This window comes from Rattus rattus, chromosome 12, assembly GCF_011064425.1.
Source record: "Rattus rattus isolate New Zealand chromosome 12, Rrattus_CSIRO_v1, whole genome shotgun sequence".
NCBI lineage: Eukaryota > Metazoa > Chordata > Mammalia > Rodentia > Muridae > Rattus > Rattus rattus.
The window spans coordinates 67,467,648-67,495,147 of record NC_046165.1 but is presented as its reverse complement, the minus strand read 5'-3'; the positions used below and the strand labels follow the sequence as shown (position 1 = coordinate 67,495,147).

The following is a 27,500-nucleotide window of genomic DNA, read 5'->3' as shown; positions in this document are numbered from 1 at the left end:
GTTTTCTGCCCACAAATCCTTACAGATAAATCCTTTAGTCAATTAAATTTTCAAATGTTTATTTCACATATAATTTATTCTTTTTTTTTTTTTTTGATGACATAGAAGTTGAGAAGCCCATGTCTGAAATGCTTGGGACTGGGAGTATTTTAGACTCGGGTGTTTTTCCGATTTTTAAACATTTGCTAACACAAAATGAGACACCGCAGTGCTGGGAGTCCTGTCTAAACAAAAGATTCTGCTACTACTTCATCTATTCCCTGATGTGGTCTAGATCTAGAATGTCTCCTCAAAGAATGGCCACCAGTCTGTGGAGCCACTGGACACTATAGAACCTGTACATGGTATGACTTCTGTTCACCTCAGATAGAGAGGGTACCCACAGATCCCAGATTAAAGAGAGGATAGGATCCAAGTCCAGCTTGCTGAACTAATGAGTTTATAGCTGTTATCTACAGGCACACCAACGACCCCAACACCGGGATGCCACAGTTCACCACTGAAGCCGTTTACCATACTTACAGACATTATGAGTCTTGTGGGCTGCATGATCCTTGTGTCCCTCCTTCCCCTACATAAGGGAATGTGTGGAGATGCTCTAAGAGACTTCCTGTTGTGAAGCACGGCAGTTTTCAGGCTGGGCCTTGCCTTGGGGAACTCCATTTTGCACTTCGCATTTGGCTCCATTTTGAGTGCAGAGGCAGGATGACTCTGTCTGTATCTCATTAGGTACTTAACGCCATCCCCAAGGCACAGGCGGATAAATAGCTTATTCCTATCAATAAACTTACCCAAGTAGATTGGAGACACGTGGGCATATGGGTCTATTAAAACTCTATCAGGAGAGACAGACCCAATAATCGTCCCCAGTCAACCTGTTAACTGAACGCCAATGTGTCCATCAAAGGAGGGATAGGCAGAGAGCTCCCAAGTGTTCCCAAGGCTTCACTTCAGCACAGCCCCCTCTAGTCCGATGCCTTGACTCCCACTGTTTATCCCTCAGGTCTGCGGACTTGTCTGTGTCTTAGAGAAGCACCCACAATGACTCTGCACTGTGTGTCAGCTTTGCTTCTGTCCCCGTAAGCCTTCTGCGAACGCTTCCCACCTCTTTAACCCCTCTGCTGCCATTCTATAATCTACAAATGTGTGTAGATAGATAATACTGTGTGAGGTGATCTTCGTGTTCACTCTAGTAATTAAGATTATAATAAAAGAATCTATGTTTGCCATTGGCCAGCTATCAAGACTGCTTGGCGAATCGCAGACAATAAGAGGTACCTTGTGAATTTATTGTTATTCGATAAATTCTGAAAGTGTGGAAAGACGCAAACATGTCTGCTCTGTTTCAGGAAGAAAATGCTACACAACACTTAAAGAGGCGGGATGTTTGGAAGGAGCTGGCAATGGCACTGGTCCCCTGGAAGGGTATGGGGACTCTGGTGCCCCAGTACTGTTTCCAGGCTGCTGTGAAAACAGCAAATCTCTGCTACACACCCCACAAGCGTGACTGAGAAGCAGCAGGGTCAAGTGGTCACTGTAGATCATTAGATGTCCTAGTTGTCACCACCTCTGTCAAAAATCAGACTCCCCCTCTCCAAGGGGAGCTGAGCATGCTGTGACCCTGCAGCTCCTGTGGAGCTCTCTCCCTCCCCTTGCAACTGCAGCACCCTCCAGCCACTGCTCAGACACAGTCCAACCTTGACTTGTCTGTGCTGTGCTGTGCTGTGCTGTGCTGTGCTGTGCTGTGCTGTGCTGTGCTGTGCTGTGCTGTGCTGTGCTGTGCTGTGCTGTGCTGTGCTGTGCTGTGCTGTGGTATGATAGGTGTGGCGTGTGTATGTAGGGGGTTGTCTCTCTGTGTGTGTGTCTCTGTGTCTGTATCTGTATCTGGGGAGGGCAGAATGCAGAGACCAGAAGAGATCATCAGATTCCCTGGCTGTTTGTGGTGAGCTGCTGGTGTGGGTGCTAGGACCTGAACTGGGGTCCTTTACAAGAGTAGCAAGTGTTCTTAACCTCCTAACCATGTCTCCACTCCCATAACTTTCCTCTTATTGATGTCTTGTGACTTCTAAGACATGTATAAGGACAACCCCCCCCCAATGAACCCTATAAGAGTAAGAACCCCACCTTGTTCCCTGGGATCTGAAGGTCTGTCACCGTCTCTTCAGGGACACCCCTCCTCCATCCTATAAGACCCAACACCACAGCGTTCCTGCTCCATAGAACTGAAGGTTCTCTCTTCTTTAGGACCCCGGGGCTACCTGTGGCTAACACTATGGCTCTCCTAATGTTCTGGGAATTGACAGCCCTTTCCTTTCAGGACTTCATCACACAGCCTCTCTCTGAAGGCTCTCCATTTCAATACCAGATCCTGACTGCCCGTGGCCATGAACCTACCCTAATAAAGCTCACCCACAGAGCAACTTCATGCCCACTTCCTTTCTGGGAACCACTGTAACATCTTTAGCTCTGAAAGGCACAAACTAAAACCTCTGAGACTATGAGCTACACTAAGCCCTCCTTCTCCCACACTGACAGTCTCAAGCATGCTGTCCCCGTGACAGAAGCCCACTCACATGAGCCTTCTACACTTATCCTGAAATTATCCAGTATCTGTGTGAATGGAGTTATGTTCCATGAGAAAATATTGTAAAACTTTCCATTTGTGCCATCATGGCCATACTCAAGAAGTCAAAAAGTTTTAGAATATTCTGGATTTTAGATTTTCGGATTAGTTATGTCCAACCTGTACCAACAACAACAGTTTACGTAGAAAGACAAAATAATTTCTTTCTTTATCAGCCCTTCCCAAACATTCTAAGGTTGGGCAATAGCCGAGATTTAAAGGATTCAGACTTTTAAACATCCCAACTATTCACTAAGTTTAGCGGGCTAGAGGACGAATAAACACAGGTTTCACGGCAGGGAGCTGTTTGAACAGAGCCAGAAAACTCAGCTAGGAGTCCCAGAATTCCACAATACTCCACGCCCTGCTGACCTGCTGTGTGAACTCCAGCCAGCCACTCAGCCTCTGAGAAACAAAGACCCAGCAGCTTCAGCCACGAGCCGGAGCTCCTCAGAGTGCAAGGTCTCCTGGGTCTGGGCTGGGGTCAAGAGTTCCTAAGAACCCCTCTGGAGTGGACAACGGGGAAGCTGGGTTTCATATTCTCCCTTAAGAAAGGAAAGAGCCCTAAGCAAGCTTTTAGAGACGCCCCCCCCCCCGCCCCCGGGCCTTGGAGAGGACAGTTCAGCCCTTGAGAAAGAGTCAGAGAAAACAAAGATAGGCGTGGATCGCACTGTGCCTCAGCCTCCCAAGTGTGGCTCACATACTCCTCCTTGCCCGCGATTTGGGGCATCTCTTCTCAGGAGAGGCCTGGCACTAGCCCATAACGAGCTTACCAGAATATTGGCAGCTACGAACTATGTGCCTCCTGAAGTCAGGACCTCAGGGGCTTCCAGCTGACCTACTGGCAGAGGCAACGAGAAATTCTTAAACAAGCATTAAAAAGCACAGGAGATAAAGGAAAATGTTGATAAACTTAGCCATACTGGAAATGATCATTTATGTGCAAAAAGACACCAAGAACACAGCAGGGCACCCTTAAGACCAAGGAGTCAGTATATGCAATTCCCAGTATGAATCGTGAAAGAAGAGTTAAAAGATTTTGCTTAAAAAGAACAAAATAGGTCCTGTGCCATAGGCAGAGAAGAATTTTAAAAGCAGCTCAAATAATCAGAGTTTCAAATAAAGGAAGCACAGGTCCCTACGCCCCCTCATCAGAGAGGCAAAACGTCTACATCTCTCACATAGTTCTGGTGAGAAAATGAATTGGTATGCTCCAGAAAACCGTGGTGTGTGCGTGTGCGAGTGTGTGCATGTGTGTGTGCGTGTGTGTGTGTGTATACCCATGTGCACATAATTATTCATGCAAATATAAACATCTATATGCATGTGCATAAATGTGTGAATGCTCATCACCTCTTGAGTAATAAGATTATAGCCAGGTATTACCACACCTGACTTTTTGGCATCCTTTATAATTCAAGTTATAATCAGTTAATAACGCTGACGGACCTGTCAACAGTGATTAGCTACATGTGTAACATTTAAGCATGGTGATGAAAGAAGACAGATTACAGAATAACACAGAAGGAGAGCATTCGTATAAAGTTCAGAATCATCCAGTACCAAACTATGGCTGCATTTACCAATGAAGAAAATACACACTGGGATTGAAAGTGCACATCAGTGTTTAGCTCTCATAAGCAAGGCGTGACATAAACCTCGGTGCTGAAACGTGTGTGTGTGTGTGTGTGTGTGTGTGTGTGTGTGTGTGTGTGTAAGCAGCCACTGTGGCTCATGCCAGCAATCCCAACACTTAGGTGGCTGAACATGGGGACTGCTGCTGTAAGTTCAAGGCCAACGTTCAAGGCTTCATAGTGAGTTTCAGGCCTGCCTAAGTATAAGACCCTATTTCAAAACAAAACAAAACAAACAACAACAATGATAACCCAAAATGACAGACTTCACATTTGGCTAAGCCCTCTACCTGCTGCTGCCTTAGCTCAGCAATCAAGCCACTCGGAGCAGCTGCTCACTGGCTGGTTGAAAAACTGGCCTTCTGTGGCTCTGCACTCTCCTTTTCCCTCAGCGCCTCCTGAGGCACAGGCCCAAAAGTCTTAAAGCAAACTTTTATCTAGTGCCTCCGTGCCTTGTGACACCTAGCAGGTAGGAAGGTGCCACAGAGGAACCTTCCCCTGAAACCCACAGGAACAAGAAACTCCTTTGTCTTCCAGAACGGAAGACCCTTCCCCTTCAGGACCCTGGCTTGCTATTTGTGCTGGCTCTGTCTAACAAAGCTTTTCTCCGGAAAGCTTGCTCGCCCTTCCAGGGCCCCGGGAGACATCTATGGCAGTGACACTGTCGACCGTCCCAGCAAAGCTCTTCTGAAGGCTCATCTGTCTCCACCACCCTTCTACTTAACGTCACACAGTGATCCTTTGAGGAGCCATATTTGTGAAGTTGGGTTTTTAATTTTTAATTATATGTGCGTGTGTGTTCCTGTGTATGCAAAGATATCACGATGCTCGTGTGGAAGTTAGAGGACAGGCTGTGGAGTCCGTTCTCTCTTCAATCCTAGGGATCCTGCTGTTGGTCAGGCTTGGCCTCAACCAAGTGCCCTTACCTGCTGAGCCACCTCAGCAGCCAGCATTGTTGGTTTTTGTTTGTTTGTTTGTTTGTTTTGTTTCTGCTTTGCTTAGTTTTTAAACCTAATGTTCCCCTTATATTATTCTGTACAGTTTTGCATGCCTAGATTCTTTCATTAAAATGCTCCCAGCCTCACCTTGAAATACCTGGAGCCACAGACGTCACTGCCTCGACGGGGATGCTCCTTTATCTACACTAAAACACGCTAACTACTTGAATTTCACAAAAGAGGCTAAGTTGCTGGAATTTTCCAGTTTGGCAATCAGCGGGCTTCTCCCGATCCCGCATCTCCTCAGAACTTATTTTTCATGTTGCAATCACACCTTGGCTCCTCAGCTATCTTTGGTATGAACCCATGACCCCTGGTAGGATTCGCATCCTTAGCCGTCCGAGGAACACACTAGAGGCTGCGGTGCAAGGCTTCTTTCTTAGAAATGCCTCCTTCCTTCCTGTACCTCGCCGCCCAGTTTCTAGTGTGCTGGCTGGGTGAGAAGCTAGCTATGAGGCTTCCAGAAACTTGTATGTGAAAGCAGAAAGCTTTTATGGAGAGCTGACATGGAGCTCCGCCATGAACAGCTCTGGTATCGTAATCCATGTCCACAGCCAGGTTGCTCACCCTAGGCCACAGTATCTGCTGGAAATACAACGATAGCCTACTTTCTGGAACTTTGGGAGGCCTTAGAAATCTTAATGCATACGGGCACTTCCTTCAGGAAATGAAGCACAGTATCAGGTAGAAAAAAACAAGCTTAAATTTAGGAGCTTTCTTTTCAACATATCTGTCCACGCCATTCAAATCCAAGCCCAATAGTGATTTATAAACACAACCTTAATCTTCCTTATATGCACCTGGAGACAAACAAGCAATATTGCACACCTCCAGTCCTGCAACTGAGCTTTTAAAGTGACCAGGCAGCCTTCTAGAAGGTCAAGTCTGGGTCAGCATGTAATTTACAGTATTTACCAGTCAAGTGCTTTCAGACAAAAGCAATCAAACACCTAATCCGACCTGCCTTGAACAACGAAGGAATGAGTTAGTCCCGTGTCACAGAAAGGTCAGACCTGGGGAAACTTGGGGTTCAAGTCTCATAGCAGCTTCCCTCAAGAACATTCCTTTCTCACTCACTGAGGCAACCCCTGCAGAGGGGTGAGGTGGGGAGAGAACACCCTACTAGGATGCTCTGTGCATCCTAGGCCCGAGCAGCAGTGAGATGTGTGGCTTCTGAGTTGTGGGAAGCGATGATAAGCCCTGGGGAGCCTCAGGACTCTGGGGCAGGCGGGGTCAGGTGAGAGGAACCTGAGGTGCAAAAGGGAATGGGAACCAACTGGCCCCTGGCATTTGGGGGTTCAGGGGTGGGTACTCTCTGTTTTCACAACTGAGCCTCTTTCTGTGCTGGTAGATGTGGATGTTTGGGTTTGGGACAGAAAGAAATTGAGTCAAAATTATGACCTTCAGTCTAATTCTCCTCTCCCTCCTACTGCCCAAGGCACAGGAACGAACATTCTATTTCCTTCACCATGTGAAGAACAATGGTGCAAAACTGGTAATACGTGGCCATGGACTAAAGAGTCAGCAGGAGGAGCACAGGTCAAATCTCACAGTGACTAGTTGGCACCCGCTCTCTGCTGCCTGAGCCTCTGCCTTAAACTGGAAGCATTCATGGAGTCCTGGGTATCTCAGAGAGCCACATGGAGCTATGACGGACGGAATCAAAGCCCACCAGGAAGCAAAGATCGATCGATCAGTCAGTCATATCTGGATATCAAAGCCATGAGTCCAGGCCTGACTTCTGAACATAGTGCCATGGTCCACCAGGAAGCAAAGAGTGTACCTGAGTGTCAAGGCCGTGGGCACAGGCCTGCCTTCTAAATATAGCACCATGGTCTCTGTGACAAAGTAACAAGCACACCACCAGAAACCCTGGTTACAGGGGTGATAGGAGAAGCTCCCAGGAATTAATGCAGACTGGGAGGAGAGAGGCACACCAGGGCAGCACGTGAGTCTCAAGGTAACCGATATTTCATTTCTCATTTTATCAACAGAACAATGACTCCCACATAGTCTAATGTCTTCTCAGGAAAGTACCAAAACCAGGTTCATTGTATTTAAGAAAAAGAGACTTCTTGTCACCCACTCAGGGCAATACTAATGAAAGGCCTCTGCTCCCCAGGGTTTCTTAATCTCTAGGGAAGGGATTCCCTGCCTGTGGGCTGGGGAGAGAGAAAACATCAAGGAAAGCATCCAGCACAAAGTGAATAGCACCATATACGGTCCTGACAACAGTCAGCTGTGACAGTTGCTACCAGAAACTGTCCCAGTTAAGGGCTGAGACAATAGAGTTTGGGGATTGGTGGTGTGTGTGTGTGTGTGTGTGTGTGTGTGTGTGTGTGTGTGTGTGTGTAGACAGTTTCTCAGTCTGTAGCACTGAATAGCTTACCATAGGGCCCAGGATGACTTTGAACTTGAGACTGTCCTACCTCAGCCTCCCAAGTGCTAGGTGTATAGGCACACACAGCCAGGCCTAGCATAACAGAATCGTAAGGAACTGATGGTATGTTTTTCATAATTCCACCTTCTGCCATAACTGTGTCTGTTACAGCCCTCACTTGGTGACTCAGGTCTCAGCTGAGGATCCAGCAGCGGTTACAAGGTGCCCACGGTCCCTGCTCTCTTCAACTGCAGGGGCAACTGTGAATTCCCCTAGGATGGTTGAATTAAGAAGACAGTTCACACTCCACCACTGGTTAATCAAAGCAGGAGGATCGGGGGAGCCAAAGTTCCGTGCTCCATGGTTTGACCTAGCCCTGGAGTTTGGGTGGCTGTTGAGAAGTTGTCCACTATCATTCATTTGGTTTACCATCGATCTTAATTGTGTAAGTGACTATAATTAGGATTTTTTATAACTAAAATATGTATCTCAAGGTTTAGCTTGAGGAAGAAAAAGGGATAACAGGGAACTTAGGAAATAAGTGTTCTTGGCCCCCTTCTGACTCCGGTACCACCCTTTCTCCCCAAACCCAGATAGAATTTTACTTTTCAGTTCCCAGCAACTCCAGATAAGGCTGTTGAGTTCAGACAATGACACCCAAAGTACAGTGCCTGACACGCTGAGTACATTCAATGAAAGGAATTAAATTAACTAAAGGAACTGAAGAAGGATTTAAAGCTGCCTCCAATAGAGTGCATCCCAACCTTCCACCAAGGGCAGGGAGATCTCTGAAGTTCTCTGTACACATGGCATTGCCCACCATGGGCAAGGAGAAGGAAGGGCCCCCACTCTGTCCTTCAGAGGACCAACATGATGGTCTCAGTGACTCGTGTTCCAGGTGTGCGGACTCACTGACACCAACTGTCATGGCTTCTGAGTGTTAGGAAGGCCTCTGCTTGGGACAGGGAAACCCACACAGCACAACCCCACTCAAAAAGGGAAGCCATCCACCGAAGGAAGTCTTTCTGGTCCCACCCACAGCACTTCAGTCTGTGGACATCAACTTTCAAATGAAAATAAACAGCCAGCGCAGTGCAGAGTCAGCAGATGGAGTCCCCCGGGGGCTAAAGCAACAGGGTGAGTGGCAGGAAGTCCAAGGGCCAGGAAAACCAAACAAACGGTAATGGGCAGCTCCTCAGCAGCCACCCAAACTCCAGAGTCCTGTGGTCTCGGCCCAGCACGGAGGTCTGCCCCAGGTCCCTTATCAATATTAAGTCGCTGGAAAGAGTTCCTCTTCTGCCTTTTAAACAGGCAGAGTCCCTGGTGTGTTCAGCACAGAACCCAGGATCTAATGGACGTGGCAAACAGCAGCCACACAGCAAGACCCATAAATGAAAACACTTAGGGAGAATGCATGGGAGCAAATGGCCCAGTTATTAAACCCTCCATGTTTATGCAGCTTTCACTACGTGTGCCTCCAAACAGAATGCTTACCTAGCATGCATGAGGCCCTAGGATTGTGTGTGTGTGTGTGTGTGTGTGTGTCAGGCGCATGGTGAGACCACTCTTGGTAGCATCCTGTGTGTTCTAGCCTGATCATAGAATCAACTATTTTCCTAGCTTGAATTTGTTTATTCCACACAACACATTTTTATTTAAAAAAAAAAAGTTTAGCTACCCATTTATTTTTGCTTTAAGCATTAACCGAACAACCTACAATTTGTAGACCGTAATGAATAGGATATAATTAGCACAAAGTCAAAAGCCTACATCAGAAATGCATTGTTCGGGCCTTCTAAAAATGTTCTGTGGGGTCCTTTTCAAAGATCTGGGCTTTCTATTTTAAACTCAGAGGATAGCAAGGTCGTTAGGCTTGTTCCTATTTTTGTTTTGTTTTTGATACACAGTCCTCCTATGTAGAGGACTGGCCTCAAAATGGTGTTCCTCCAACCTTAGCTTCCCAAGTGCTGGGATTACAGATGTGTGCAAGCAAATTTGGCGAGCAAGAGTATCAATGTTGGGTTGAGTGTGGCAGTGCACACCTGTAATGTCAGCACTTGGGATATACAAACACAAGGATCAGGAGTTCAAGGTCAGCCTTGGTTATATAAGTTTGAGGCCTACCTGGCCTACATGAGACTCTGTTGAGGAGAAGAGAGGAGAGGGGGAGAAGGGAGGAGGGGAGGGGAGGGGAGGGGAAGAGAAGGGAGGGGAGGGAAGAAGCAATGTTGGGACAGTGTCTTATTTAATCCATTTAGAAAGCAATATATACAGCATTGGCAAACTTGAAAGCAAATGACATTATCAGGTTGCTCCTAAACAGGAGGGAGGGGTCAGGAGAAATGGATCAGTGGTTAAGAGCACTTGCTCTTGCAGGGGGTCCAAGCTGGGGTCCCAGCACCCGCATGGTGACTCACAACTATCCATAATTCCAGTTCCAGGGGATCTGGTGCCCTCTTTAGGCCTCTACACACACAGACACGGAGGCAAAGCAACCATACACATAAGATAAAATGTAATGAAAAACACCATTGCTTTCTGTTCATTAGTTGACTGAGTTGATGTATTTACAAGCAGACTGCTACAAAGACCCTGGACCAGCGGTTCTCAACCCTCCTCACGCTGTGACCCTTTAATGCAGTTCCTCATGTCCTGGTGACCCCCAACTATAAAATTATTTCATTGCTACTTCATACCTGTAATTTTGCTACTATTATGAATAGTAATGTAGATATCTGATATGCATCCCCCAAAGGGGTCTTGACCCACAGGTTGAGAAGCACTGCTCTAGAGGAAACAAAACTGGGGGCAAATAAATATAAATGTAGCAAGGGTTTAAGGGCTTAGGGGATAACTACATTAGAGGTGTTTTCCTCTTTCTAGCATTGGGATTTGTTTGATTCCTAACATTTTTTGCTTTCTCTTGCTTGCTGAACCAGGGCTTCTACATGTAGTGCACCCTGGCCCTGAAGTCACTGTGTGGTCTAAGCCATCTTGCACTCATGCCATGAGGCACTCCCTGCCTCAGCCTCCCAGTTACTGAGATTACAGCCGCAGGCCTAACCTTTTAAAGGGGTGGTCTGTATCCTAGGGTGCCCTGAAATTCCTCCCAGAAACTGGCTGGCCCAGCCTGGGGAATGTTAATCAGAGTCCTGGGGCTGTCCCTGGGGCCAGCCTGAGTCAGTGTCCCATCCCTAGCTTCCTCATGTCCCATCCTCAAGGCTGTCACTCAGGCCATCACTGCCTGATGGTCTCCTGGGATTCCAGACTAAGACAGAGCCCATTGCTTTCCTCCATTCTGCCCAGGACATGGGCTTTATTCTCGGTCCCGGAAGACAAAGGCCGGCAAGAGAAAACTGCCGTGGAATGGTTTCCTACTGATCTTGCAGATCACACAATCTGAGGCACACAGGTCATTGCTCCAGCTCCTTCGTCACTGAGGGGCTTGCAGGGTAAACATCTGCCGGAGGGCAGCCACGCTGGCCACTTTCAGGCCTTCCCTGCAATCAATCGGGTGGAATGCAGAGCGGGTACCCTCCCTGCCTGTGACTTTAATGTCCCTTTGTTCATTCCCTGACTAATCACTTTCTCAGGTCCTGATTTGGCCACAGAACCTAATACGGTCATGTGTCACTTGATGTAGGCATACTTCTGAGAGCTTGTGAGAGGGTTATTTCGTGGTTGTGCAAACATACTGGAGTGTAGTTGCACAAAGCTAGCTAGTCCTGATTGGAGGCTACACATGGTCACTCAGGAGGCATGGTGGCAGCTGAGGAGGTGACTCGCCGGGAGAGAAGAGGCCTGATGTGCCTGGATTTCATCCACCCCTAGCACCACATGTGAAAACGAGACATGGCAAGTTAGAGGTGTATAAGATTGCTGCTGGCATCACACAAATACTGTTTTGTACTAAGATTGTGTGTGTGTGTGTGTGTGTGTGTGTGTGTGGTGTTGTGTAGGACAAGGTTTCATGTAGCTTACATTGGCCTCCAACTACACATGCAACTAAGGCTGATCTTGAATTCTTGGTCCTTCTACCTCAGCATCCCAAGTGCTCGAATTATAGGATTAACTACAATAGCAAGATATATGTAAGGTTTATATATGTAATGTTTTATATATCATATCATATATTATACCACATATGTAAAAAAATCTATACTCTAAAGTAATAATATAAAAGTCTAGTATAAGCTGGGTATGGCATGCCTGGGACCTCCACACCATGGAGGCTGAAGCAGAAGAATTACCACTACAAGTTTGAGGCCAAGCTACCTCGTAAGTCCAAGCCAGCCTGAGCTCAGTAAGATCCCATCTCAAACAAACAATAAAGTAAAATGATAAGCAAAAGTGTGCTACAGTAAACACACATACTGGTACCATTGCTGCTTCTTACGATGGTTAAGTGTTGAGCACTGAAGGTAACTGTCCTGCTAGCACAGGGCCTGCAGCATACATCAGTTTGTATAGACAGCATCACCAGAGACGTGATCGACCAGACATGTTGCAGTATGGTGTTAGGGCACCAGTGGTAATAAAGATCTTTCAGTTTTCATATAAATTTATCAGCCCCATGGCGATAGTCTAGGGGACCCATCAGTTTGTCATGCAGTATATGTAAAAGGAGGAACTATCAGAAAAAAAATAAGGATTCTGGTTTGAAGAAAGATAGACAGGTTTTGTTTTTTTTTTCACATTTTGCAAGTCAAATAATGAATGTCTGGTCTTCCAAAGGTCGGTGGAGCAGAGAGGGCTTGTGCATGGACCACTGGGGAGCTTGTTCTCCTTAGGGTCTGGAGCCATGAGCTCTCTAAGATATGACAGACTTCTCTGATTACCAAGTGGGCCAAGAGTACCCAGGAAGCCCCTCTCTTTCACCTCCTCCACCCTCCGTGCTACCATTAAGACTCGAGTCAAAGCACCATAAATCTCCCTTGTCTAGACCTACAGTGCGTGACAACAGCGAATCCACCTCCTTCCCCAGAGGTGGTTCTCATCCTGACACACCTTGCCCAGGGCCTCAGTCCACACACGACCTCTGCCCATCGCCGCCTGCCTGCGGCTCTGAGAAGACGGCTGGACGGCTGATACCAAGATAAAGTCATTCTTTGTTGGGTGCAGACAAAACCCAGAGCCAAGAAGACGAGGGGGAAAGAGTTGGTGCCTTGCTTGTAGAAGTGTCTCAAGGACTTTCTAGAAAGCCCCACCGGAAAATCTTCAAAGACACATGCCTTGCTCACCCCCACAGTACATACGAATGGCTCTGCCAAGGTTTCTCTGGAACATTCTGTGAGGTAGATCGCACAACTCAGGGGAGGTGCTCTTCGAGCGGCCTCTCCTCCAGTCAGCTAATGTAAACCCCTGCCTCAGTCAGTGCCTAAGGTCCTGGGACTGTGTTTGGAAGTGACTTACTTGAACTTCTCCCTTACACTGCCAAAGCTTCCCTTATGTGGTCCGCCTATACCGTGCCTTCGCTTGTATCTACATTATAACCCTCTTTCTCACTCCTGAACAAATTATTTTTGCTTGAAGGCATTTTCCTGTGGTTTCTTGGCAGCTTTGACCAGAAAGCTTTGTAAGCCAGACAGGGCACCCCTAGGCCCTGGGACTCAGCCTACATGCCACCGAGTGTTGCTCAAACCTATGGTCCCTACCTGGAGAAATTAAAACTGAAGAGGTCAAGCAGGCAGCAAATGTCCCTTCTATTAACAGAAGATATCTGAGGGATGGTGGCTAGGAGACTTTACCTAGAAACCAAATACCTAGAAATCAATCTCTTAAGAGTCAAACTTCTACATAAACATAAACCGACAGGGCGTTTTGTTGCTCTGTACTAACAAGTCAACTAAATTGCATATTTAGTATTCGAAAAATCATTCTTGGGGTCTGAAGATACAGCTCAGTGGTGGGATGCTGCACAAGGCCCTGAATTCTATCCCTAACATTAAAAAAAACTATTTTTAAAAATGCCTTTACTAAGAACGTATGGCCTAAATTAGGCAACCCAGCCACTGTTCACATCGTCTATATATCGTATTATTATAAATCATTTAGGGATGACTTAAAACATAGGCAGGGTATATATAATGTCTGTGCAAATACTACGCCATGCCACACAAGGACCTCAGAGTTCAGTATCAGAAGAGGGTCTTAGAGCCAAGTCTCCCACAAACGCTGAACGCCCCTTTAGGGACAAAGCTGAGCCCTGAATCCCAGACCTCCTGCTTTTTGAAGACCAGCCTAGACTAGAAGCGGTGAACTGGGGAGGGGCTCAGAAGGCCTGGCATAAAGGCAGCGGCTAGAACCTTCTGCAGAGTCAGCAGGAGTCATCAAACATGGCCCTGGGCCAGTGGAGCCCCTCCACGCTCCAAACTAACAATGAAAGGTTATAAAACACAAACAAAAACAAATAAAACTATGCAATAGAGACTCTACCCAGCCCTCAATCCCTAAAATATTTATGGCCCAGACCTTAAAGAGAAGGTTTGCTGAGCCTTGCATCAGAGTAAGCTTTACTAGCACTTGAAAAGACAAACTGAGGCCTATTAAACTTTTAACAGATTATTTGAGCGAACCATGATCCCTGAAGTAAGGCATCACCAAACCAAGGAGGGCCTGGGACTCTCTGTCACTGGGGTGTGCAGAGAAGGCTTGCATGGATGACCTGATTGGCTGAAGTCTGAGCAGTGGTCTCACTTGATAACCCCAGCGGAAAATCCCTTGTTACCCAGGAGTACCCAGTGGCCCTTTATAATTGGCTAAGACCAACCTGCATTTACACAAGCCCAGGACAAGGGGCCCATTGCAACCCAGTGAGCTCCCATTAAGTTATTTTAGACACGAACCTTTAGCAGTCGATCAATAGTATGTACATTTACAGTCATAACTATTTTAGTCTTCCATCCATAAAGATTACCTCAGTATGTTAAACTGTATTGTTTCCTGGGCGTTAATGCTCAACTGTAAAAACAGAGTTAATGATTGGATGCTATTCATGTAAATGATTTCTTAACCCATACGAATGCATAGTCTTGAAGGTCAGTATGATAAAGACATGGAAAAATGGATATATTATAAAGTACAACTGTTTAGTCCCCAGGCTGGCGTCGAACTCGATATGTAACCAAGGACAGCCTCGACCTCCCGTTCCTCCTACATCCATCCACCTCCCAAGTGCTCGGATCACAGATGTGCACCCGGGTCCCGGGATGGGACCTGGCTCTGTGAATCTAAGCCTTTCTACCAACTGAGCTAGATTCTCATCCCCACTTCTAAAATTCTTAACACAAAGTATTTGAATAAACGGGGGTTCTGTGTGTTCGTGAAACAGGGTCTCACTGTAACCAAGGTTGGCCTCGGGCTCACTTAATGTAGCCCACACATCCCCAAACTCAAGATAATCTGCCTCGGCCCTCCCAGTGGCTAGCAGATTACAGGACTCCATGTCCAGCCCACCTTCCTTATAAACACTAGTGTTCTGACGCAGCTTATCAAAGAAAGGAAAACAGGAGAAAAATGCTGTGTTCATTCTCTTCTGTGCCTCCAACCATGAGGATTAAAGCAATGGCTCTCGTGATGTGTTTTCTTGGTGCTCGCTGATGACAAAAGTTAACAAAAACTATGCATAGCAAGAGAGGGGCCACAGTGAGTCCAGAGTGCATGCAAGTGTGAGGACCCAGACATCAAGTGATGTTTACCTCAGAAAGCTCACAAGGGTCCCAGGAAAGGCTGGGTGCCGCTGGGGAACAGGCAGAGCTCTCCTCAATGGCAAAAGTGCACAGGAGGCAAGTGGCTGCTGCTGAGGGCTACTCATGAATCTGGGACATTAAGGATGCAGAGGCATTTGGAGCTGATGGCAGACCCCAAGGAACTACGGAAACTCCATGGAAGGGATGCCATTCCTCAAACCATCAATCAAACTGGAAGAATTCAGTGGGAAATCACAGGGAAACACACAAAAAAGAAAAATGGTCGATGGAATTGGATCCAGTGGAAATCAAGAGATAGGGACCATTACATGGGGGAACTTAAGTAAAGATCGGTATCTTAAGTGTTCTGGTGACAAAATGATGAGGGGTTTCAGAAGAAAGATGGGTGCTGTGGTAAAATGTTGGGTGAGAATGGCAGAGAAAACAGCCTTTAACATAGTGGCTGGTCTTCAAGATGAACCCTGGTGACACCAGAATTCATGCCTTTGCATAGTCCCTGCTCATGGTGAACAGGTCTGGCCTGTTGTGACCTAGAGAATGAGGAAGGAATGGCCTCCTGACTTCTGAGACTTAGTGTTTGCCTTGTGCTACTCCATTGTGAAGACAGCCAGTCGGTAGACCTGTGAGTCTCGCTTGGCAGATGTGAGAAGTTTTTCTTGAAAATGGTGCCCCAGGCTTGGCTCACAGCAGTCCTGGCCAATACCAGTGCCAAGAGAGAACAGAGTCAGAGCCACTTTGCAAAGTGTCCCCAATATAAAATGTTTACCATTACTGCACACCTCCCAGCTAATGGGGCATATAGCAATAAATAACACAGCCGGCCACATCACCAGGCTACAGAAATAAGGACCCAATAATGTTGAAAATGGGTAGAAATCACAGAAAGAAAGAAAGAAAGAAAGAAAGAAAGAAAGAAAGAAAGAAAGAAAGAAAGAAAGAGAAAGAAAGAAAGAAAGAAAGAAAGAAAGAAAGAAAGAAGGAAAGACAGACAGAGAGACAGGGAGAGAGACAGAGAAATGGAGAGAAGAAGGAGGAGGAGGAGGAAGAGGAGGAAGAAGAGGAGGAAAAGGAGGGGGAGGAGGGGAATCTAAAATGTAGGACTCAGTCCAATTTTCTACATTTGTAATTTAAGCACTTATAAAAGAAGATAAGTCAAATCCAAAATAAGCAAAAGGAAGGAAATAAAATTGACGGCAGAAATTGGTACACTCTAAGAAAAGATCACTAGAGAGAAAATAAATAAAACCAAAGACTAGTTCTTTGAAAAGATTCATAACACTGAAAAGCCGCTTAAGGAGAGACAAGACTCCACTCACTGTGGAGTCCGCAACAGAGAGGAAACATGAATTACAGCTCGAGACCCTAAACTGGCAATAAGAATGGTTGGTGATAACAACATTCCATACATTCAAACATCTGGATGAATAGACAAATTCCTCAAGAGACAACAACTTCCCTAGTTATTCAAACAGAAATGGGAAACCCATCCTGCCATCTCCTAAGGAAACTGAGACCACTGTTTAAAAGTTTGCAAACCACCAAATCACTAGATAGTTTTGCCAGTGAAGTGCACACAATGTTTAAAAACAAATCCTTTCCACGTAGGTCTGTTAGGACAGCGGAACAAGCCCTGGTTTAGTTTATGAACCCAATTTTATACTAAGACAAAAGGCAGATGAAGAAATGAAGTTTCAAACTGATATCCCTCATAAAGACATATGCAAGAATCTTTAATAAATATCAACCAACTGAGGCCATGAGACAACTCGGCCACTAAAGGCACTTCCTACCAAGCCTGATTACCTGAGCTTAATCCTGGAACCCACACGGTAGAAGGAGAAAACGCATGCGCACGCGCACACACGCACACGTACACACACACACACGAAGATGGCATAATTAATTGATTAAAGAATAACCAAATAAACCCAGAAAACATAAAATGGGAAATACTTCATGACCAAGTACTCTAGGCAAGCAAGGTTGATTCGAAATTCTGAAATAATCCAGTAAGATTCACCATACGCACAAGGCCCTGGGTTTGTTCTCCTGGAAGGTTTAACAGATTAAAAAAAGATGACTGCTTGGGGATTTAGCTCAGTGGTAGAGCGCTTGCCTAGGAAGCGCATGGCCCCTGGGTTCGGTCCCCAGCTCTGAAAAAAAAAGAACCAAAAAAAAAAAAAAAAAAAAAAGATGACTGCATAGTTCTCCTAGTGAACAAAGAATGGCATTTGACAAAATTCAGAGTTCCACAATCGACACTCAACAAACTGGAAATACATTATCGACACTCAACAAACTGGAAATAAAGGGAATTTCCTCAGCCCGATAAAAGGCACCAAAAATAAACTCAAAGGGAACTCTACCACCACAACTTGTCATGAATAACAGAATGCTTCCTCACCACCACAATAAAAAACCATGACACAATGGTGCAGGTATCAGATCTTATATTCCTGATCGATACCACACGAGACAGCTTAGTCAGCACCAAAAACATCCATCAATAAAAAGCATAGCAATCAGAAAATTATTCAGATACCTGCAACAGAAAATTTAAAAAAATTAAATTAAAATTAAAAAAACCCTGCTAGAGACAACGAAGGAGTTTAGCAAGACCCCAGGATACAAGGCTAATGAACAGAGCAACAGGAAGGGGTTATTTTTGATGGAGCTATTGAAATGGGACTAAAATCACTAAGTACTTACAAATACATCTGAGAGAATGCATGCAAATTTGATGTTAAAGTCGACAAGACACATGAGAGAAAATTGTAAACGCTAACTAAAGGGGCACACCATGTACATGGCTCCCAAGGTGTCCCTTGTCACAGGCCAGTTCTCCATACTAATCTAGAGTCGCCCAAAGGCCAGCCAAGATCTCGGAGGGGTTTCTTTCCCTTGTTTTTTCAATATGGGAGTCGGGTAGGGTGGAGCACACACGTGGGTGCTGGTACACACATACACAGTTCTCTGATGAGGGTCAGAGGTCAACAAGCATGGGTCACCACCACGTGCCTTCCACCTTTTGTTTGACACCGGATTTCTCACTCACTGGCTTGGAACTTCACCACTCAGACCAGGCAAGCTGGCCCTAGTGCTTCCATGGTCCCACCCAGACTGGCCTGGAACTAACAGCAATCCCCCTGCCTTAGCTTCAGAAATACTATGATCATAAGTGTGTGCCACCACACTCAACTGTATTGTCTGGGGTTTTGTTCGGGGGTGGTGAGTGGAGTTGAGTTAATGTATTTATTTATTTTTTTATTATGTGCGTGTTTGTCTAAATGTCTGCCACATGTGTGCCAGTACCATGGAGACCAGAAGAGGATGTTGGTACCTGAAGCCCTGGACTGATAGGCAGTCATGAGCTGCTGAACGTAGGTGCTGGGAACCAAACTCGGGTCCTCTGGAAGCACACACAGCAAGCATTCTTAGCCCCCGAGCCACCTCTCCAGCCCGGTATATGTTTTTATCACATTTGTTTATTGACTAATGTGAGTGTGCACTGAGGAACCCATGGAGATCAGATGGCCACTCTCGGGAGTCAAATCTTTCCTTTCACTGTGTGGGTCCCAGGGATTAAATGTGGGTTGTCAGGTTCCATGGCAAGCCCCAAGCACCTTCACCTGCTGACCCGCCTCACCAGTCCCCAGATTATTTTCTTCTAAATAGTTTCTGTCCATGATTGGCTGGATCCACAGATGTAGAACACACAAAATTGTACCATCCTCCCCCCTCCCCAAACTCAAGTTCCTCTGATTAAGCATGAGATCTAACCCCTCAGGTGAAATGTCACAGGCACAGTGGACACTGAGACAAGCACACTCTATGATATGACAGCTTGCCTATGTACAGTAACACACATCTGTCATCCCAGTGCTTGGGAGATCAAGCCCAACCCTAGCTACATAGATAGTTTTATGCCAGCTTGGGCTGCATGAGACCCTGTCACAAAGCAAACAGACAAATGAGTAAATCAACCCTCAACCTCAGTAAACCCAACTTTATTGCTTAAAAGTAGAGGAGCGCTAAAGCTATATTCAGTGGTAGACTGCTTGTCCAGTAGACACAAGACACTGGATTCAACCCCTAGGCAGCAATGAAACAAACAAGTATTTTAGCATAGAAAACAGGTGTCACATGCCCGTTGCAAAAAGACATTCCATAGAAGAACCATGGAATCCAAGGTGTCACATGCCTGTTGCAAAAAGGCATGCCACAGAGGAGCCATGGAGCTCCAGTTTTGGTGCATGCCCCTGCCAGCTCAATGCTGCCCTCCCAGAGGCCTGTGCTCCCTGAACCACTCCTGTGCTCACTAAAGGACCATTGTGAGCCTCACTGACTAAGACCAGAGGTCTACTAAGCTGCTACTCTTTAACTGAACACAGACATGCTAATAACGCTGCTGTTTAAGAGTGCAGCTCCCTGGGTCTGGAAGTCCTTTCTAAATGAGGCCAGTGCCTTCCATGCTGTCAAGAAAGGGGAGGTCCAGATGGGACGTCCCTTCCTCTGCAGGGTCTGTGTGACTAGAGATTCTAGATGTCAGCCTTGGCCTTGCCTTTGGAACAAGCTCCATTTGAACTTTGAGTGAATAGGCTACCCTTGTGGCTCCCACTCGGCACCTTGATCCCCAGGGAGCACGCTCCAGCAGTTAAGGAGCTGTAATACTCTAATGGAGACTTTCTCAGACAGGCTTTTGAGATGCAGCCTGATTTCCAGTACAGTAGACTTTCTTGCCAGGTGGGATTTGGTTTCAAAATTGCACTACATTCTAGAAATTCAGGTTTCCTTCTTGGAAGCTCCCACATTTCAAGAGCGCTAGGAAACCTCCTTAACAGCACCTCTGCCCTCTGGGCTTTGTGTAGAAGACTATGTGTGGGGGTGGGGTGGGGACTAAGCACACCTCAATGGGGCCTTGGCAACAGGAACTGAGCAAATCCTACACTGGGGATTGGTTCTGGCTGAAGAGCTGTGGCAGGCAAGCTCCCTGGATATTTCCGCTTATCCTCAAGCTCTTTCTCCTGCTTTGGAACATTTCCCTAGAAAAACAATTTTGAGACGAGAAAAGAGCCTGCAAGCAAACTATTTTCTACAAGAAAGGGGGAGTTGTGGGAACCGGGAATGGGTGCAGCTCCTGAGTCAGTAGAGTGGGACAGGCTTAGTGACACGCACCTGTGATGACAGTGCTTCTGAGCAAGAGGCAGGAAGGCCAGAAGTTCAAGGCCAGCCTCGGCTGCATATTTTCTACAAGGAAAATGGAGTTGTGGGAACTGGGAATGGGTGCTGCTCCTGAGGCAGTACGAGTGGGACAGGCTTAGGAACAAGCAGCTTGGGCCACATTCGATCCTGACTCCAAAAAGAAACAAAAACAAAGTCTGGACATCCTGAGGTTTATAGACGCATCTCAGCGACAGAGCTGTTCTCTGGCTGTGTGTGGCATGTGGATGGGCTTTGGAAATTTAGTTTTCCTGGCATTCGTAGAGAGAAAAATCACGTCCAAACACCACTGCACTTCTATATGATACAGTCTTAAAGAAATTAAATACAGCAAGAAGTGGATTTGTTTAGGGATAATGGACCTAAGAAAACATTTAGCTCTCTGTGAGATACATGTGTACCTATATGTATGTGTGTATGTGCATATATTATGGGTATGTATAGACACACAATACATAAATGTCTGTGAGATGGGATCTTGCTGGCCTCCAGTCTGCATCGATCCCTTTGCCTCAACCTTTTAAATGGTGTAATTACAGGAATGACTCACCACGCCTAGCCGTCTCCCAGTTGTATATTTAACATTCCTGGATACTAGAAACATTAGCACAGTCTTTAGCCCATGTTGCATAGCCATGGTTTTTCTATGGGGGTTTCTTTCATTTGTTTGCCTAGTAAGCCAAAGTTGAAACACTGATAGGTACTAATTACAGCCGTTGGATTATTAAGTTTATCATGTGCCTGGCACGGTGGCAGGAGGATCACAAGTTCAGGGACAGCCTTTGCTACATAGGCAAGATGGTTTAAGCAAGCACTTGAGACATAGCTTGGCCATGGAGACCTTTCGTGCCGTGACTCGGCAGTGGAGAACTGGCACACCACATGCCACACCCTGGTGCTCGACACCCAACACAATGAGGAAGTAAGAGTTTTAAAAATATTGTATGAAGAAACTACGAGCTAGGCAGAGAGGCTCGTGACTATAATCCTGGCTCTTAGGAGGCTAAGGCAGGAGGATATCCTTGGGTTCCTGGCCTACATAGTCAGGATAACCTGGACTGAATAGGAAGAGATCTTGGGGGGGGAAGGGGGGAGGGGGGGAGAGAGAGAGAGAGAGAGAGAGAGAGAGAGAGAGAGAGAGAGAGAAACGATACAAACATACCCAAGAAAAGCAACCACGTAGCACATGGGTTATCCATGCTTCCCCTCCCACCTCCCCTTCCGGTTAGTCTCACCCTGCTGGACATCCTTTTTGGAAGATTCTACTCAGGATATAAATTATAACCCAAACTCTCTCTCTGAAGGAACATACCAAGCGCTCCAGTGCTATCGTTATCCTCGCTCAGCGCATTAGAAATGTTAACTCATTTCATCTAAGTAACCTGGAACTGGCACTTAAGTCACCCAGAGTCACCCCCTGCCTCCTGCTCTCTCCTCCATGCTGCACCTGTTGCAGTCACAGGGACCTTCTAGGACATACACACTCATCACTCCTCCCTTTCCAACCTCCTTCCCCACCCCCACCCCCAAACACCACTAGTCAAGTCCTCTGCCTCAGACCTCCCCAGCCCTGTGCATTCTCTCTCCCTGTTTCTGGATTCCTGTTTCCCAACGTACTCCCTTACAGGAATTAAACCTATCAGGGTCTGAATCACCCTCTCCCCACCCACCACCACCCACCCCCAGCTCTGGTTGTTCCGTATAACAGACAGAGCTCAACACAAACACATTCCTCACTTGGAAAACAGAGACAGACCTTGCTCTGGCTTCAGCAGCACAGAAAACGCCACCTCTTGCCCCATGCCATTCGTTTGCTGTCAAAACTGTGCACAGTATACGATTTGTAAAATAACTATCACTCAGGGAGCATTTGCTGGGTCAGGCCTTATACCATAGCTAGCATATGTCCCCTAAGGATTGACTTTATAACCAAGCCACTACAGTGTCTTCATACCATTGAAGATCTCCATTTTAAATTTTATTATTTTATCTTACGTGTATGAGGGTTTTGCTTACATGTATGTATATGTGTCTAGAGAGGGTGTCTGGTTTCCTGCACCTGGAGTTACCAATGGTTGGGAGCCACCATGTCAATACTGCAAACTGAATGTGGGTCCTCTGAAAGGCCAACAAGCGCTCTTAACTGCCATCCCGTCTCTGCATCCCCACACTATGCTAGTTGAGGTGGCTGTGGTAATGATCTGCTAGACCAGTTTTCAAAAATGGGGAGAGAAGCCAAACAAATCCCCAGGCGTGGTTCTGCCTGCCTACATTCCTGCACTCAGGAGGCTGAGGCCACGGAGTACTACTTGAACCTGTGAGTTCAAGGCCAGCCTCAAAACCGTAGCGAGAAAGTTCTTGAACAGAGGATATTCACTATATTCAGCGGGGCGTGGCTGGCCGCCCACGCGTGCTGGGATATATGTTTTTTGTTTTTCGGAGGAGCTGGGGACCGAACCCAGGGCCTTGCGCTTGCTAGGCAAGCGCTCTACCACTGAGCTAAATCCCCAACGGGATATATGTTAATGTATCTAAAGACAACGCTAAAGGGAGCCAATGACAGGCCATCTCATTGCAAACCATGAGTATCCTGTTGGAGAAGAAAACAATAGCTTCAACGTTTGAGAATTAGTAACTTCAGATGGGATCAAATTTATTCCTTTCTGTTTCTGGGAGGTATTGGGGAGGGTTGAGATGGTCTCACAGGTGCAGGCTGGCTTAGAGCTCAAGAACTACCCAAGAATGACCTTGAAAGTCTCCTGCCTTCTCCTCTCAGATGCACAGAGTACTACGAACCCCCATGCCTGGCTGGGGGTAAAACTTTACGGATGAATTAGAAAGACATACTTATGAGCATTTCTGAAGAGGCAAAAATGCTGTGCTCTGGGAACCTGGCTAGGCAGACCCAAAGTGTAACAATGTGCTGGAACAAGAGAGGCCAGGCAGGCCACAGGGCCGAAAAGCTGTGAAACGAGAAACTGGAAATATTACAGTGTATGTCAACATATCCACATTTCAGGTCTCACTCCATAACTATATCAGACATGTATGTAATTATAATGTGGCAGTTCCACCATTTAAATAGATGTGGCCATGCCCCTGCATCAGCAGGCTCCAGGGATTCAACCAGCTTCGGATTGAAAATACGAAGGAAAAGAATGAGCCCACACTAGACATCTGCATATCTCATATCATCTCATATCACCCCCTAGACCAGACAACACAATCACTCAGCACAAATGTGCTGTGCATGACAGGCCATGGAGAGATTGTTTCTCATGAGGCCTTTATAACCAAGCCACTACAACCTGAACAGGCTTGGATTTTGTCCTCACAGGAGGCCTAGACCAGTCCCATGGAGATGCTGACAGTAACTACATCAAATCAACCCCTAAATGAGGTGATTGTTAATCCCATCACTGCGTAAGTAGAGGCTTGCCTTCCAGGAGAGTCACCCTACGTAGATGCTGAAATAGAAATCCCCATCCCACTCTAGAGAGAAATGAGTGCCCTCATGCAAATGAGGAAGTGGAGTTCTGAAGTTAATGGCAAAGCTTGCTGGTCACTGTGCACCACAACTGTCCCCAGGCCTTTTCAACCTGAGTCTGTTCTGAGCCACAGGCTTCAGAGGAGGAGGCGCCCTCCTGTCTTTGCCGCTATCTGAATCGTTCTACCTCCTCCTGGCAATCCCAGTATATGAAATACACACATGCTTCTAAGCTAACCCCACAAGAAGAAACTGCTCCACCAAGACCAAGACCTAGGTGGCTTCTGTGCTCCCCAAAAGCAAGCCTGAGGAGTTCATGTTGAAGTAGGACATCCGCAGGCTCCCTGCAGGGCCCCGCATTTCACACCACCTGCACCAAACCAAGAGACAGAGAGGGACAGAGAGTGTGGTGTGCATGCCTATAATCCCAGCATCCGGGACACTGAGGCAAATGGATTGCTGCAAGCTCCAAGCCATCCTGAGCTACATGGTAAGACTCAGCCAGACTGTGTCTTAAAAAGGAAGATGTGGGGGCAGAGATGGAAAGGGGGGTGGAAAGGAAGAGGGAGAGATCCCTCCATCCACTGAGTCCCACACCACCCCGTGGGTACCCAAACCACACAGATGGTCCCAAGCACTATTCGTGTTGTCTTTCCTAAACATGCACATATGTAATAAAGTTCCATTTATCACGTGGAAGACTTACAAGGACTAACAGCAATAACCAACAATAAAGAAACCCAGAACGACACCCTGAGAAGTGCTATGTGACTATGCTGTCTACATCTGGTAAAGTGGAGAACTCGGAGCCACAGAGAAAGGAGCCAGCCTCTTGGCACTGAGTCCGCACAGGAAACCCAATTGGCCTCTCTGGCTTCTCCACGTTCTCAGAGTATCCCCTTAAAAACACGAACACTGGGGAGTATTGGGAACAGCCTCTGAGGTTTAGGTAAACTCATTCCAAGCTTATAGCAGAGAGTGACAGGTACACTTAAGGTGGGCAGGGACAGCCAGCAGGGGGGGCACATGAGCTGTGGAGACAGTGGCTGGAAAAGCTTCCTCCCCGCCCCTACAGGCCAGGCTCTTGCCTGGAGCAGCCACTGCCCCCTCCAGGAAAACATAGAGGAAGCCATGTCTTTGAGAATTCCTTTTTCCCTCTTTTGGTGAGGTTGTCCAAAACCCTAAATGCTGTGAAAGATTTTCTTTTAGGTGATGTCCTTCAGCTTTCTCCTTATAGAGCAAGAACGTGTCCATTTCAGATAAAGCCAGACCTGGCGGTACTCACCTTTAATCTCAGCAATCCCAAGACAGAACTCTGTGAGTTCGAGACTAGCCTGGTCTACATAGCAAGCTCCAAGAGATAGAACAAAATAAAACAGTGTCATCAGTCCAAAACCCCTGTTTTCCTCGACATTTGAACAACTTTAAGACACATTGTCAGAGCAGTTGATGAGGATGAGCAAGAGATGTTTTGACGACCCTGTTTTCTGTCACACAGAACAAAATTCTGACCTTGGAGGTACAAAATATCTACATCTTCCACAGTTGGATCTTGTCCTTTGCTTCCAGAGAAGCTGGAAGACAATCGCGGGACTCGCTGGACTGTCAAACCTGGGACCTTGGCTTTGACTTACCTGAATGTGCATGGCGCCCTCTACTGCTTCGGCGAGGTTACCGCAGCCACTGATGAGAGAGAGCTGCTGCTCTGCGCCCAGGGAGCCTTTGAGAGAACCAGACTGCTCCAGCGATTTCATTTCCTTCCTGCAAAGGAGAAAACGGTCACCATGGCAACTGACAACGAGTTTAAAGACAAAGCTGGACAGACCCAATGCGAAGTCACAATGAGACACAACCTCACGCCTTTCGGATGTGACTATCAAAAAAGGAGGAGGAAGAGGAAAAAGAAATAAGAAAGACGGAAGGAAGGAAGGAGGGAGGGAGGGAGGGAGGAAGAGAGAGAGAGAGAGAGAGAGAGAGAGAGAGAGAGAGAGAGAGAGAGAGATGTTGATGAAATTGTGGAGAAACTCAAACACTTGTTCCCTGCTGGGAAAGCAGACAATGCCTCAGCTAAGGGAGTCAGCGTAAAGATTCCTCAGAACCTTAAAACAGACGCATACAACACGATCCAGCAGCTTCTAAGTAACAGCTAAGATGACTGAAAACAGCCTTTTTTTTTTTTTTTTTTTTTTTTTGGTGTGTGAGGGTGCATATTTGTGCACATGTGGTGCAGGAGAGGCATCCATGTACAGTAGGAAAAGTGTGTGGCTTCCAGAGGTCAGCCTTTGATTCCATTCCTCAGAAACCATTCACTTCGTTTTGAGACAGGGTCATTTAACTGGGTCCTGAGGTTCACTGATACAACAATGCTGACCTGCACTAAGCTGTTGGGATTTCAAGCCAGAGCTGTTACACAGAGAAACTGTCTCAATAAAAACAATAGAAAAAGGGTCTGCTGCTGATTCACAGGAAATAAGATGGGGCATGTGCATACGATGAAGCATCATCCACCCTTAAAGAGGAGGTTAGATTAGTAAATGTGCTCTAGCCAAAAGGAATACCACTCAGCCGGTAAAAGGGAGGGGACCCTGGCACACGCTCTGTGGCTGACCTTAAAGGCATCCTGCCAAGTGAAAATAAACCGTCCCCAAAAAGGCAAATCGTGTGACAGACCGCACTTGGATATGGTACCAAGGGCAGTCAACTGGGAAGGGAAAGCAAGGCGCTGGCTCCAGGGCTGAGGGAGCGTGGAGAGAGGAGCGCAGAGCTTCTGCTCTGGAGGACAGAGAGCTGCAGACGCATGGTGCTGGCGACTGCGCAGCATAGCCCGTGCCCCATGCGTTAACTGACGTTAAAATGGTGAGACAGCGGATTTTGTGACACATATTTTGTCATGTCTTGAAATTTTTAATTAAATTAAAAAATAAAGGCTGGGCTGGAGAGATGGCTCAGTGGTTAAGAGCACTGACTGCTCTTCCAGAGGTTCTGAGTTCAAATCCCAGCAACCACATGGTGGCTCACAACAATCTGTAATGGGATCTGATGCCCTCTTCTGGTGTATCTGAACACAGCTACAGTGTACTCATACATAATAAATAAATCTTTGAAAAAATAAAGGGTGACACTAACTCAATGGTGGACTGTGGACGTTCATTCTCATTCTGGCTCAGTCCCCTGGGCATGGAAGAGTTAGTTAAAAAGTGTTGTATCAGCCAGTTATGGTGAACCTATAATCACCCCACTTAGGAAGCTGAGGCAGGAGAATCCTGGGTGTATGAAACCAGACTGGACCACAGAGTGCAACACTGTCAAAGGAGGAGAGAGGGTTGGGGGAGGAAGCCAGCTTCCCCGTGTGCCTGCACAGTCACACTGGGCTCGTGTTGCTTGAATGGGGAGCCCACACCCTCATTATCTAACTATGTAGTCAACACTACTTACAGTGCATGCAGCAC

At 46.7% G+C, this 27,500-nt stretch overlaps 1 protein-coding gene and 1 long non-coding RNA gene across 2 annotated transcripts in view; one reads left to right on the top strand and one right to left on the bottom strand.

Annotated features, from left to right (window-relative positions):
* Positions 1-27,500, bottom strand: part of Cryl1 (crystallin lambda 1) — a 120,124-nt gene that overhangs the window by 55,242 nt on the left and 37,382 nt on the right. Inside the window, exon 3 of the mRNA XM_032918099.1 lies at positions 25,686-25,812. Coding sequence (XP_032773990.1) covers positions 25,686-25,812 — 127 coding nt within the window. The remainder of the gene's footprint in view (positions 1-25,685; positions 25,813-27,500) is intronic.
* LOC116913794 lies at positions 6,196-14,702 on the top strand. Its single transcript, XR_004389642.1, has 3 exons — positions 6,196-6,492; positions 6,694-7,215; positions 12,370-14,702. It is a non-coding gene; the product is annotated as an uncharacterized LOC116913794 (long non-coding RNA).